The sequence below is a fragment of the Cetorhinus maximus genome, chromosome 8, assembly GCF_964194155.1.
Source record: "Cetorhinus maximus chromosome 8, sCetMax3.hap1.1, whole genome shotgun sequence".
NCBI lineage: Eukaryota > Metazoa > Chordata > Chondrichthyes > Lamniformes > Cetorhinidae > Cetorhinus > Cetorhinus maximus.
In genome coordinates, this window is record NC_135886.1 from 84310844 (window position 1) to 84326186 (window position 15343).

Here is a 15343-nt window from a genome sequence, read left to right on the forward strand (position 1 = left end):
GCATTGTGTCACTCGCCCTCTACCTAGCTCTTCTTGTCCCAACCCCACCCCCCACTTAAACCAGCTTATATTTCACCACTTCTCTATTTTTAATTAGTTCTGTTGAAGAGTCATGCGGACTCGAAACGTCAACTGTGCTCCTCTCCACCGATGCTGCCAGACCTGCTGAGTTTTTCCAGGTATTTTTGTTTTTGTTTTTGTACTGCGTTGTGTAATGTGAGCTGTCATTGACCTCCACATAATTGTAATGATTTCTGCAAACAGATTCCAAACTATACCTACACTTTAGCAGAAGGGGAGAAAAAAAATGCCTTGGACTTTAAAATGCAATACATTGGACCCAGTCTCACATGTTTAATTCAGTAAGTATCTGTTCCAAAATGGTTATAGCAGTAGGAAAGGTGCCAGGATCTCAGTATGGCTCCACAGCATACTTCATCACCTCATTAAAGAAGGACAATTGAGAAACCATTGGGAGAAAACATTAATGCAACAAGGTCATTAATCCTACACAACTCAAAATAATCAAATCTATTATCTGGAGAAAATTTAAGAATTAGTAGCATGGTAATAATGCAGTAAATAGTCAACTGGACTTGGATGGAGATGATCCTATATGGCCAATCCTTTTGAACTGTTGGAGGAAATTACATCCCAAGTGGTATTCCTTCAAATCCAACTAAGTTCTGCAGGAATGACTATCTTTAAGCTCAAAATTCACAGTAAATGATGTGATCAGATAAGAAGTTGGCTAAGATTTAGGAAGCAGCATTTAAGTGTTTGAGGAATTAAGTTAGGCCGAGGGCAAGCACCGAGAGCAATGCTTCACAAATTGGTGTTATAGCCATTAGCATTTCCTATTTGTTAACTGGGATTTAAAAAAAATGATCAGGTATTGCTAAACTAGCAGGGACAGTTGAGCCTTGTTGAGGAAGGCTGGAAACTTCAAAATAAGAACGAAAACAGTCAAGTGGGCAAAGTGATGACAGATGAAATTTGATATGGTCAAGTGCACCTGGAAGTATGGGAAGTCAAACCGAGCACAAAGGAAGATAGTTATGGTTGCTCGTGGTCAATCATCTCAGTTCCAGGACATCACTGGAGGAGTTCCTCAGGGTATTGTCCTAGGCCCAACCATCTTCAGCTGCTTCATCAATGACCTTCCTTTCGTCAGAAGTGGGGATGTTCGCTGATGATTGCACAATGTTCAGCATCATTAGTGAATCCTCAGATACTGAAGCAGTCCACGTTGTCAAGAAAACAAGAAATTGTAATATTTTTCTTCTGTTAATAACCCTGTCATGTTTCTTATGTACTGGAAGACAGGCTGTTGGGGGTGTAAATATGGTAATTGAAATAAGAGCTAGAGTGACTGCAAGTGTCTAAAGCCAACAGTAAAAAGTGATTTTGGTATGTTAATGAACCAAGGGGAACTTCAGAGTTTTACACAAAGCAATAACAGGAGTAGTTTTGAATTGAGTTGTTTTAGTTCAATGGGGGATATATTGTAAAAGGTAAAGGTAGGGTAAGTTTAACTTTTTTAAAAGCCTAAGAGCTAAAGTAAAGAAGAGTCTAATCATGTCTGGGAAGAAAGCATTTCTGAAGACATTAGTCGAGACAACAGAGAGATCACAGAATTTTAATGGCACAGAAGGAGGCCATTTGGCCCATCGTCCCTACACTGGCTCTCCAAATGAGCGTTATGACCCAGTGCCATTGCCCTGCCTTTTCCCCATACCCTTGCACCTTGTTTCTATTCAAATAATCATCTAATGCCCTCTTGAATGCCTCGATTAAACCTGCCACCACCACACTTCCAGGCAGTGCATCCCAGACCCGAACCGTTGTGTGAAAAAGTTTTTTCTCACGTCAAAGGGAAGGAATGCATTTAAGGAAATACTGAAGCCTAGATAGTGGTTGCTGTTTAGATCTCCCAGGAGACAGCAGGGTAGCTGATCAGAACTCCCAGAAGACAGTGTGAACAAGGCCAGGCCTGTAGACCCAGTTCCGGTCAGCCTCGGAGGACATCCCGAGGTGAGAAGGCACGGTGTGGTAAAAATTACTGGAATTCTATAGATTTTGTACCTCTAGATGGATAGTTGCTGAACAGAAAAGGAGAAGGTTAGTCCTGAGGGTAGTTAAGTTAAGGTCTTGTGGAACTGCTTTAAAGTACTGTTTACTGTATTCTTGTATTTAAGTGTAATTGTGGTTTTTTTTGCTTTAAATTTTTAATAAATGTTTACTATATCATCACAATTATTGGAGACACCATTTCCTGATTTCAGAATCTCTCCTCATACTATACAAACTGCAAAAACCGTTTTGGCAGCTGTTTCAAGTTTCCCTTTGGGATTTGGGCAGCTCGGCATTTACCATCAGCTGTGCCATAACAATGTCCATTGCAGCAAGACCTGGGCAATATCCCAGTTTGGGCTGACAAATGGCAAATAATATTTGCACCACATAAGTGCCAGGCAATGACCATCGCCAACAAGAGAGAATCTCACCATCCATCACCCTTTGACATTCAAAGGCACTACCATCGCTAAATCCCCCACTATTGACATCCTGGGAGTTACCATTGACCAGAAACTGAACTGGACTAACCTTATAAATACTGTGGCTACAAGGGCAGGTCAGAGGCTAGGAATCCTCAGCGAGTAACTCACTTCCTGATTCCCCAAAGCCTATCCACCATCTACAAGACATAAGTCAGGAATCTGATGGAATACTCTCCACTTGCCTGGATGAGTGCAGCCCCAACTACAGTCAAGAAGCTCAACGCCATCCAGGACAAAGCAACTGCTTGATTGGCACCCCATCCACAAACATTCACTCACTCCACCACTGACATAGTGGCAGTAGTGTGTACCATCTACAAGATGCACTACAGGAACTCACCAAGGCTCCTCAGATAGCACCTTCCAAACCCACGACTGCTACCATCTAGAAGGACAAGGGCAGCAGATGCATGGGAACATCACGACTGGAAGTTCCCTTCCAAGTCACTCACCATCCTGACTTAGAAATATAATTGCCGTTCTTTCACTGTCACTGGGCCAAAATCCTGGAACTCCCTCCCTAACAGCACTGTGGGTGTATCTACACCACATGGACTGTAGCGGTTCAAGAAGGCAGCTCACCATCACCTTTTCAAGGGTAATTAGGGATAAGCAATAAATTCTGGCCTAGCCAGCGATGCCTGCATCCCACAAATGAATAAAGAGAAAATGGGTAATTGAAATCAAGAATGAATGCTTAACATGTATATTAATGTGAAACATGAAAACAAATAGCATCTAAAAAGAGTTGGAGGAAGTCATGTCTGCACAGTGTGTCTTTCTGGTAAGAACACCTTCAACATTATGTCCAGTTATGATCACCGAGTCACAAAGAAGTCATTCAACCCTTTGTTGAACTAAAATCACAAGACTAGTCCTGAGCATTGCCCTGTAGAGGAGACTGGATAAACTTGACCTTTAAAGCCATGAATGATGAATGAAAGTGAAGGGGAGCTGGTCTATAGAAATATACTTTAGTAAATGTAGACCCAGAATGCTATCTCAAGCTAAATGATCATAACTATTACACAGCAGGACAAGATGGCACAGGTACAAACTAACAAAAAGAAAAGTTCTTCTTTACAGAGTGATCAATGTACAGAATCAACTGTCAGGTAGGGTAGTGGAGGTAAATACCCTGAAATAATTTAAGATCGATTTGGATGCACTAATAGAGAGCTATAAGACACCGGCGGATAGGCGAGCCTCCATTAGCTGCATGCACCTTTAAGTGTTCTGGAGATTTTTATTTATTTTTATTCATTCATGGGATGTGGACTTCACTGGCTGGATCAGCATTTAATGCCCATCCCTAGTTGCCCTTCAGAAGGTGGTGGTGAGCTGCCTTCTTGAACCACTGCAGTCCATGTGGTGTAGGTACACCCACAGTGCTATTAGGAAGGCAGTTCCAGGATTTTGACCCAGCGACAGTGAAAGAACAGCAATATATTCCCAAGTCAGGATGGTGAGTGACTTGGAGGGGAACTTCCAGGTCGTGGCGATCCCATTCATCTGCTGCCCTTGTCCTCCTAGATGGTAGTGGTCGTGGGTTTGGAAGGTACTGTCTGAGGAGCCTTGGTGATGTGTGGAACAATTTTATGTGAAAGTGCCACATACAGTACGCAAGTACATTATAAATGTCTTCTGGCAAACATTATATACCTGCTACTCCTGTCAACATCCTGGGGGTTACCACTGACCAGGAACTGAACTGGACTAACCATATAAATACTGTGGCTACAAGAGCAGGTCAGGCGCTAGGAATCCTCCTAACTCCCCAAAGCCTGCCCACCATCTACAAGGCACAAGTCAGGGGCGTGATGTAATATTCTCCACTTGCCTGGATGTCTGCAGCTCCAATAACACTCAGGAAGCTTGACACAATCCAGGACAAAGCAGCCCGCTTGATTGGCACCCCATCCACAAACATTCGCTCCCCCCACTACCGACACACAGTGGTAGCAGTGTGTACCATCAACAAGGTGCACTTGCAGGAACTCACAAAGCCTCCTTAGACAGCACCTTCCAAACCCACGGCCACTACCATCTAAAAGGACAAGGGCAGCAGGCAGATGGGAACACCACCAGGAATTTCCCCTCCAAGCCACACACTATCCTGACTTGGAAATATGTCGTCATTCCTTCACTGTCACTGGGTCAAGATCTTGAAACTCCCTCTCTAAGAGCACTGCAGGTGCACGTACACCACATGGACTTCAGTGGTTCAAGAAGGCAGCTCACCACAGCTCAAGGGCAACTAAGGCTGGACAATAAATGCTGGTCTAGCTAATGATGCCCACATCCCATGAGTGAATAAAAAAAAATTCCAACTGTACCCTCCCATGTGGTGCAGACAATGTTACATCCAAACGCTTTCAGTAGATGATGGAAGATGAAAGTTATTAAATAGTATTTCAAACAAGGGCAAAAATTTCAGCATTATGACATAAAATACATTGGAACATTCAAAAATAAGGATGTTAGAGGACTAAGGAGAGATTTAATAGAGACATTAAAATTGAGGGAGCTTTGATAGAGCAAATAGGGGAAAAAATGTTTCTACTGGCAGGATTTGTAACCAGAGGACACATATTTAGAATAAATCAGCAAAAAATAAAAGCCAGGGAAAATGGGATCTTTAAAATAAAACACAAGTTATGGTCTGGAACTGGCTGCCTGAAAGGGCAGTATAAGTAGATTCAATAGCAACTTTCAAAATGGAATTGGGTATATTCCTAAAAAGGAGAAATTTGCAAGGCTATGGAGAAAGAGAAGGGAAATGGGACAAATTGGATAGCTTTCAAAAAGCCGGCACAGGCACAATGGGTCAAATGCCTCTATGGTGAAAGATAAAATAGGAAAAGTTTGCATTTATGTAGTGCTGGTCATGACCTCAGGATGTCCCAGAATGTCTTCCAGCTAATTAAATATTTTTGAAGTGCAGTCATTGTAATGTAAGAAACACAGCAGCCCATTTTGCATACAGTGAAGTTTCCATACACAATATGATAATGACCAAATACTCTGTTTTAATGATGTTGTTTGAGGGATAAATATTGACCGTGACACCGCGGAAAGCTTCCTTGCTCTTCAATTAAGTGGTGTTATGGGATCTTTTATGTCCACTTGGTTCAACATCTCATCCAAAAGGTGACACCTCACATATTGCAGCAATCCCCTTTGTGCTCAAATCTCAAGGCTGGGACATGAACTTGCATCCTTTTCATTTAGAGATCAATTTTCTCCCACTAAGCCACAGCTAACACCCACATTGTATTTGGAATCTGATGAGGGTGATGTCCATTATTTGCAAGCTACTATGAACTTTGACAATTACAGTATACTTAAAGAAATAAACTCCTTTATTCCTCCAATCGTGTTAAAGTTCTGAGCGCTGTTGGTCATGAACAAAATTTGGTTTAGCTTGCACAAAAGCCAAGGCTCAAACAATATATTTTGTTACAGTAGTGCTGGATATTTTGCACTTACATGGAGATCTAAAAAGTATCAAGGCAACAGTTGTGGGATGTGAATAATCTCTGAGTTTATGGTGGCCTCAGCCCACCATGAAAGAATATTTGAAGGCTATTTTTAAGATAATATAAGGACTATATAGATAAATGTATTGTTTTTTTTAAATAAAAAGATTGGTTTGTTATTTTTCTCTTAGTATTTTTAAGCAGAGTTTAGCAAGCACAAAACACTTCTGCAATGAAAACATTGTTTTCTTTTGGGTCATGGTGAGAAGTCTGAATTGCGGTTGGTTGGTGGTTGATGGTGGAAGGCTGGGGTATGTGTCAATATTTGCAGGAAAGAATTTGAAAATCACTGGTCTCTTCAAATCTTTAAGCACACAAAGAAACCATAAAGAGGAAACTATACTGCCGATACATAGCTTCTGCATTAAAGTGAAATCAAACTGAACAGCTGTTGTTAACATTGGAACCAATGCTACTACTGAGTGTTACTCAGGTTTTACTGTACAAAAATGGAAATAACTTTTAAAAAAACAATAAGGAGGAACATGAGGCATTCATTTTGTAAGTATCAACCTAGCTCAATGGCAGCACTCTCAAAAGGTTCCTCAAGCCTTGCTCCTGGGCCTAACATTCAACGTAATATTGAAGGGATGCTGTATTTTCAGATGAAATGTGAAAGAAGGCTGCATGTTCAGGTGTGTGTAAAAGATGGTGTGGAGTAGAACTAACTGGATTGTTTGCTGAAGAACTGATAGGCCAAAATGGCCTCCTGTGCTTTACTATCCTGCGATTCCATGTCATGCAATGATTAAAGCTGGGCTGTTACTTGATAATCTTGTCAACATTGATCCCTCACCACCACCAGAAACAGGAATGTTTAAGGTTCGATAAAGGTTTAGCATAATCTCCCTACTTTTTCAGAGGGATAAAGTTGAAATGTTTGTCACACTTTATAGTTGAACTTCACATTGTTTATTCTAAAATGGTGGGAAATAAACAACATAGAATCTAAAACTTAACCTTTTGCCACACCTAGCACACAACAGCCCTATCATCTTCTTTCTTCCCTACATTTACAATGGCTACATTTCAAAAGTAGCTGTGAAGCATTCTAGAATACTCTTTGGTCATAAGAGGCACTATATGTATGCAATTTCATTCTTACATATGTTAAAGATGAATCATATAAAAGAACAGAGTCTCAGCAATGTAAGCTTGTGAAAACATCACATCTGGGTAAAATTCAATAGATTTACGGTTCCAACTAAACTGGCAATGTTTTTCATGTTGTGTCCTTAATTAATGGAACTACTGCGTCTATCAGTGAATTCCCAATCTGAGAGGACTGTTTTGTAGCTTCTTGAGCTCGTTAGAGAGGAACTGCTTTATGAAAATACAGATAAGTTTACATTTTGGGGAAGTGTGTGTGGAGGTTGATCAGCTGAAATATTACTCAAAAAATGCTACACACTAAGGTAGGAACCTACATTTTGGTGATTTGTGGTAACAATTGAGGAACTTTAGAAAAATTATAACAGGAAGGTTAGCAGTATAACTAAATTGGTGATTTGGCTAATAGCATACAGTACTGTGGGTGGAGTGTGTCAACAAAACCTATTTTTATCTAACTGGCCAGCTATTAACTATGCACTTTAATGAATAATTAAACGGTGTAAACTAGGCAAACTGAATCTAAAAATAATTCATCCAATCACTCATCTACAAATTGTGAAATTATTCAGGGAAATTTCTGCAGATTCCTCCCTTTTGTCACAAAAGTAGTCAAAACTATGTTCAAACAGTTATAACTAGTTACAAGACTGCTTTCCATTTACCTCTGCCCCCACCATTTTGTCTCAATTTATTCATTTTTCTGTGCTTTTGTATTCACTGGCCTCCTGTTTTCACTCTGAAGTTCTCTTCGTTCAAGTGTGTTTTTCTCCTTACACTTACACATTCCACCTATGAATTTTCTCTTCATTTTTTCCATTTTGACCCATATAGCGACTATGACTTATTTGCTCACCAGTGACACCAAGATGTGAAGGTCTCCATACCATTACAAAAACTATTACAAATCAGGATCCTGTCAAGTTAGACTACAGAAGGAGACATCAATGCCAGGAATGTAACATTTAACTTTTTCTATATTGACATGATGCTAAATCCTGGAATCTGGCCAATATCATCAGGTTCAATGCTGTTTAACAACTGATTAAGCATCCTGAATAGCCAAAAAGCCTCTTCATGATTACAATGGTCAAGTGTCCTCAGTTCCATGCACTTAAAATGTAGTTCAGCAATTCTGTGGCTACAATTGGTTATAATCAAACTACAAATATAATCATTTTAAGTATCAGCAATTAAAGGGGAAATAAATTAGCCACTCACCATAGCAATTAAGTGGAAAAAATGGTTTGACATTTTTTATTCTACCTGATGTGGTTGATAAAGAAAGATGTGGACTATGGAATATATCAATGGACTGTCAGATGGGCAGAAAAATGGCAAATTAAATTCAATCTGGAGAAGTATGAGGTAATGCACTTGGGAAGGGCAAACAAGGCAAGGGAATACACTATAAATGGGAGGATTCTGAGAAGTGTAGAGGAAAGGAGGATTTTGGGGTGAATGTCTACAGATTCCTGAAGGTATAAAGACATGCAGATAAGGTGGTCAAGAAGGCATACAGCATACTTCCCTCTATTGGCTGAGGCATAGCATTAAAAGCATGAAAGTTGTGCTAGAACTGTATAAAAGACTAGTTGGATCACAGTTCGAGTACCATGTACAGTTCTGGTCAACGCATTACAGGATGTGTGTGATCACACCAGAGAAGGTACAAAGATGATTTAAGAGGATGTTGCCAGGAATGGAAAATTTTAGCTATGAGGAATGATTGGATAGGTTAGGTTGGTTTCCTTTGGCATAGGAGTGCCTGAGGAGAGATTTAATTGAGGTACATAAAATTATGAGGGACCTAGATAGAATGGATAGGAAGGACCTATTTCTGTTAGCAGCGAGTCAATATCCAGGAGCAGAGATTTAAAGTAACTAGTAGAAGGAGGAATACTTTTTTCCACTCACATGGTGGGGCTCCGGGACTCACTTGCCTGAGAAGGGTGGTGGAGGCAGAAACCCTCACTGCATTTAAAATATATGTACTCAGATGCTGTAACCTTCAGGACTGCGCACCAAGAGCTAGAAAGTTAGGTTAGGCTGGACAGCTCTTTTTTAGCCTGCCTGGATACAGTGGTCTGAATGGCCTCCTCCTGAGCCATAAATCTTTGTATGTTTCTCTGTTATATTGCCTCCTCCCTTCATCCTACTCTTCAGCTGCTTGCTGTATAGCTGGTGGCATGGGCTGTGTCCTTATAATGGCAAAGTTGTGCAAAGTGCAGCAAATCACTATGAATTGTGACACATGTTCTGTCAAGCACACTGGGGCTTCTCCAGAGCAGCCCAGGCAGCAGAATAATTGTTTCAGCACACCAATAGTCTGCTCCATCACAATGCGCACGCCAGTCTGGTTTTCATTGTATGTATGCATGCTATTGTCATGACCACGGATCATAGCCCCAAATTACTTACGGACATATTGAACTTTAAAGTAGGACATGTATTTTTTTTACAAAAGAACAAAAGCTGGCCAATGCTGTAAAGTGACCACTTGCTGGAAAATTCCCATGTCCAACAAGTCCAGAGAATGGAATGTCGCATCTAAAAAAGGTGTCAAGGCCAACTTCAGATAGAGACGCTTCAAAGGAAAAGATGCAATGTAAAAACTGAACTGTAATCTCCTGTGGTTGCAGAGATAATGAAGGCTGATTACCATCTCAACAGAAGCCATCTCCTGTGAGTAATATCACAGACTGTGGACACGCGAGTTGAAAAGATAACAGTTCTGGGTGAAAGTTCTTTTTTCCCCTCCAGGAATACACAAGAAAAGGGGTTAAAAGCCAACTGCAACGGGTGTCTGTGCTAGTTTTGGTGTTCTAGGCCTAGTATGCGAGGGTGTGCTGTGAAGGTTATAGCTGAAGAACATCAACTTGGTATCCCTGCCCTTGCAGGTAAAAGTGTCTTCTTTCTCTGATTGCTGGAAGCAATACACAAATCAGCAAAGCTACAGTCAAAAAGGAAACAGGACAATTCTTTTCAGTTAACCTGCACAACCAAGAATCTCCAAACCAACTACTCAACTGCCAAAGTAAGCTCTGCCGGAATCATCCAACTTAACGGCCACGACGTTTCACCATCTACTTCTCATGGACCAGCCAAAGACTGATTTGTACATCTTTTTCTAACTTTTATTTTTGGACTCACTTCTCATTCTGATCTGTGTGTATGTGTGTTGCTTTTTTATTATTTTTTCTCATGTTTTAGTAACTGATAAACTCACCCTTTGACACAAGAAAGCCTGGTTAAATTGGCTCCATCTAAAACAAATACATTTGGACTGGGAAAAGGTATCCACGAGGGTAGGAATCCTTTTTAAATTAACGTTGTTGCGACTAACCAAGGGGGTTGAATAAAGGGGAGCCACTTCATCCCTCCTTACCTGGGAGCATAATAATTTGGTATTCTGCTGGGGATCATAAGTTGGGGGAACCTCGCCCAGGGACCAGTTGTAACACTATCCATGCAAGTCTGGGCTGTGCAGCAGAGTCATAAGGCATGTGGTCAGTAGGATAGCCCTTATCATTCATGAGCCACCCTATCATTTGCCGTAGTGGCTCAAATGTAGATGGTACAATGGGCTGTTGCTGCAGAATGAAAACATGATGATTGTTGTCAGCCAACTACGCATTGACCTGGGATGATTCTCTGTGTATGCTCATGCAACAACTGGACATTGAGGAAATAGAATCTTTTTCAGTTGCAGTATCTCAGTGTTAACAAGCAGCGTCCGCAGAATGGTGTCCGCCCAGTCAATGGCACCTTGGTGAAGCCAGTAATCCTTGCTCCATATGCTGCTCTCTGAAAAGTCAGTTCTTTTTGACTGGGGAGTCTTAGTCATCTCTCTCAGCCAAAGCTGTATGACAAATCGTGAGGCGTTGCAACTATCTCCAGCCTGGAAGAAGTTCAATGCATAATGGTTCATGGCCATGGTCACCTTCACACCATTGGCAGTGCTGTCCTTGTTATCATGCCCATTAGACATGAAAGAAGTCAAAAATGTATATTTTATGTTTTACTCTTTTTAAAATGGACTTTTGCTGGACCACACGATGGCTACTACAGGTCACCTGACCGCATGATTGCAGTTTCTGGAAAATTCCAACAGCAGCTACAAGAACAAAAGAATGCCTCAGAGTCTGTGGAACTTCACGCCTCATTGTCCAAACCCCTTATAATTAACAAAAGCAGAAGAAGTGGAGACAAACTGGCTCCTCAACCTGGATATTGCAATACAGAGAGAGAGAGAGAGAGAGGTCGAAACTCTTCATACCTGAAGAGATGCAAATAGCTATCTCATCTCTCTCTTAAGGGGAAAACAATGGATTCTAGCCAAAAGCACAGAAACTGATTGCAGCTATAACAATCAACCCATTCATGGGCCACATCACATGACCCAAGCTTCTGGCCTTTTGGACAGTTTTCACATTACATCTTTGGCTTCACAGGGAGTCGGCTGTTTAACGTCCAACCTGTGAACACCAAGAAGCAGGACTCCAGGCTCTACAACAGCCTGTTTGTCGAAGCCTGTCTCTGCTGGAAGATTTCCAGCCATCACCTGCAGAACTGACCCAGTCTCTGGATACCAACTTCATCTTGTGGTATCAGCACCAACTGTAAAGAGATCACTACAGATCCGGTCTTCAGCTAGCTGGTCATGAGCTCCTACGTGAAAGGACTCCTTGCTGGACTCTGATAAATATTAGTTTAAAAATTATTTTTGTGGTTCTTTTACTGTTATTATTCATAGTTGCAAAACTTAATTTTTTTCCAACGCCCCTTACTGTGTGTGTGGGGTGGGGGGGGCAGGGGTGTGTGTGTGTGTGTGTGTGTGTGTGTGTGTGTGTGTGCGCGCACGTGGACATTGTGAACACTCCTTCCCCGTTTGAGTGTGTGAATAAATGAACCAGCCGAGTTAATCAGAGTGCGAGTTTGCTGCAAGTTGCTTAAAATTAGATCACATAAACTAAAGACTTGGGAAACATGCTGCTGCCTACTTAAAATGATTTAAAAACACCTGCTGCTTACGGACAGTTGGTGAGTGAATAAGGAAGTTCAGTTTGTCTCAGTTTCCCTCCTGTCTGTAACACTCTGCTCTGAGGTTGCAGTTAATGCTGCAGGCAGCATGTGGCAGATTTCAGTGAGGAAGTCCTGACTGAAGTGCAGACACCTCTCAGATTGTTTCTCAAGGAGATTCAGGCAGGAGAATTACTCCCTGACCACCCTGGGTGGAGATGGCTTCCTGCCGAGGCCTCCTTTCCCCCTCCTCTTCTTGTAACTTACCCTGATCTATGTGTCTTCTGCTCATGCTTCCTCTCAGAGGACAATTAGTTTGTACAGAAGCTTTGAAGTCAGGACAAAGTCCTTTAGTATGTGCTAGACCATTCCCTGTAGACTCTAGCAACTTTAAAACATTTCATCCGTCCACCCATCTATAATGAGTCAAAGTCCATGAGGAGACATAAGCAAATCTCTCTGTCCACTGTACCTGTGTGCGCCACTGTCATTTTTCCCTCCATCCAGTTTCTGATGTTGACCATCCGTTCATAGAAACATAGAAAATAGGAGGAGTAGATCATCTGGCTCTTCGAGCTTGCTCTGCCATTCAATACGATCATGGATGAACCTCTATTTCAATGCCATACTCTTGCTCTCTTCCCATACCCCTTAATGCCTTTAGTGTCTAGAAATCTATTTCCTTCTTAAATATATTCAGTGACTTGGCCTCCACAGCCCTCTGTGGTAGAGAATTCCACAGGTTCATCACCCTCTGAGTGAAGAAATTTCTCCTCATCGCAGTCCTAAATAGTCTACCCCGCATCCTGAGACTGTGACCCCTTGTTCTAGACTCCCCAGCCAGGGAAAACATCTTCCCTGCAACCAGTCTGTCCAGCCCTGTCAGAATTTTATACGTTTCAATGAGTTTCAATCCTTCTCTGATTTGGCCTGTTCTTTCCTGATGTTTCACCTTAAATTGTCACCAGCATTGGACTCTCACTCCACTTTTACTCAATTTCCACTTCTTCATTTCAGTTAAAAACCCACGAAATGCTGAGACTTTCCTGTGGACAAATTCACTGGTTCTTAGATCTGTCCAGCTGATTCTAAGGACCCTTCGTCACAGTCATATTTCAAAAGCTGTAAGTCTCTTCTTATTAGCTTTACTGAGGTTCCAGCTCCTGCATCATTTAGCTACATAACAGTATCAAACACTTCTACAAATTCAGCAACAGTCAACAGGAATCAGATCAGCAACTAATTTAAGTTGATTATGACCCCTTTAAATAGTTCTGGTGAGGAACATTTCTGCTGCTGAATACATGTTCAGCTGTGCATGAGTAAGAGGTGACATTAAGCTGGAGTGTTGAGCTCCAAAATAGCAGCGCTGGCATCAAATTAGCACTGCATGCTGACTGCCACTGATCTGCCTACTCTGCATACTTACTCACTGTGTGTATGCTAAAACCATACCAATATCGCATCAAACGTCTCTCACAGCAGAATTATTCATGTGTGCCGTAGACTCAGTTTTGGTTCTTTTAGGGAACTTAAGCACCCAAATAATGGGCACTAAGAATCCAAATTTCACCACGCTGTTCTTTTTAGTAAAAATGTTCAGGGTAGGATTTTTCTAGCACTTCTGAGATAATGATCATATATGTACACAGAAACACCAAATATTTCCAAACAAGTTATTTAACATTTGGATCACATAGAATGGTTATTCTTTTAAAAATATTGGTCAATTCTTGTAATTTATGCTGCGGACCGTTTGTGTGCAAATCACAGTATAGTGTAGGTGCTAATATCTGTATAAGCGGACAGAAGCTTTGCGAAATACCAAATGTCAGCTTTTATACATTGTAATGCACGCATTTCAGGCAAGCAGTGTAATTAAAAAACAATGGCTATAACAATGACATGAAGTTTAGATTCAATATTTACCCAAGCAACATAAAGACAGCTGCAGGCATCAAGAGAATCTCATTGCACGCAATGAACTTGAACAGGCTCTGCTGGTGTGTTGTCATTTTGTCTAAAAAGGATCGCACCCATGGTATGGAATTGGGGCCAATGATCTACAAGAAATGAAACAAAGGAAAGTTGCTAACGGTATGTTGCCTTAATTATCATCCATAAAATTCAAGCTGGTTTCTATTTAGCAGTGTATTTAAAAATATGTACTAAACTTCATAGTAAAACACTTTAAATAGGAAATAAGGTAAATGCAGTTGATGTATTCCTACACATCTGTTGTACAGGGTACAGTTTGAAACTTTTGAGGTACATCAGGGCAAAGCATCATTAAACTATCCTCTGTGTAAAGTATTAGGTTTAACACCTACATAAATATAAATGTATGGTTATGATGGCACTGCATGGAGTAAATGTCACATTACAATATTCAAAAGGTGTTAGGACAATATTCAAAGGCTGAAATGAGCCCCAGAGAACAATATTTCCTGCGAAACTGTGGGGACTCAATGATTTTCAAACCAATTACATAATGCAATAAATGTAGTACTTACAGCAAGAAACCCACTATATTTCTGGAATCATTTAAATGTTTTAAACAAGGTAAAGTATGCTGCCCTGCATAAAATATTTTCATGCTTTCAGTCTTCACAATTTCGCTTGAAAATTATTTCATTTTTAATGCATTAACCAATATGCTTTAAAGTAAGATTGAGCTGGGAAAGCAAAGGTCAGTGGTTGATTGATTCTGAGTTTTTAAATTTAAGTAGCGCGTTGTTAGAAAAGTGATGTCTTTCGTATAGTGTGTTATATTTTAAATTCCGAATCATCCTAATAAATGCAATACTTTTGACCAAGTCACCCCTTCATATTCCAGTTATCTACATCGCAATTGTAGACAGGCCCAATTTGTGGTTTTCAACTAAGTAACTATAAGCTTCTGAAAAGCTTTTGTGCAGTCATCCAGATAAGTACACATCTACACAGTTCTTGTAAGACCTCAAAGCTAAATAATGGTATTCCTTTAGCAAGGTTATGACTAATTCAAAGCTATAAAGCAAAGTATAGCTATTCAACAGAACACTGCGCTAGCTTTAAAATGCAATAGCACATGCTTTGAATCGATATCTTAATTGTGCTACATGCGTAATT

General features: G+C 40.7%; 1 protein-coding gene across 8 annotated transcripts in view; it reads right to left on the reverse strand.

Moving 5' to 3' along the window:
- Nucleotides 1-15343, reverse strand: part of LOC144683805 (transmembrane protein 33-like) — a 201799-nt gene that overhangs the window by 123967 nt on the left and 62489 nt on the right. For all 8 annotated transcript variants that reach the window (XR_013577338.1, XM_078547224.1, XM_078547220.1 and 5 more), the window contains one exon: nucleotides 14162-14295. Coding sequence is in view for 7 of the 8 variants with exons in the window: in XM_078547224.1 (XP_078403350.1) it covers nucleotides 14162-14295 (134 nt within the window). In the remaining variant the exon portion in view is untranslated. The remainder of the gene's footprint in view (nucleotides 1-14161; nucleotides 14296-15343) is intronic.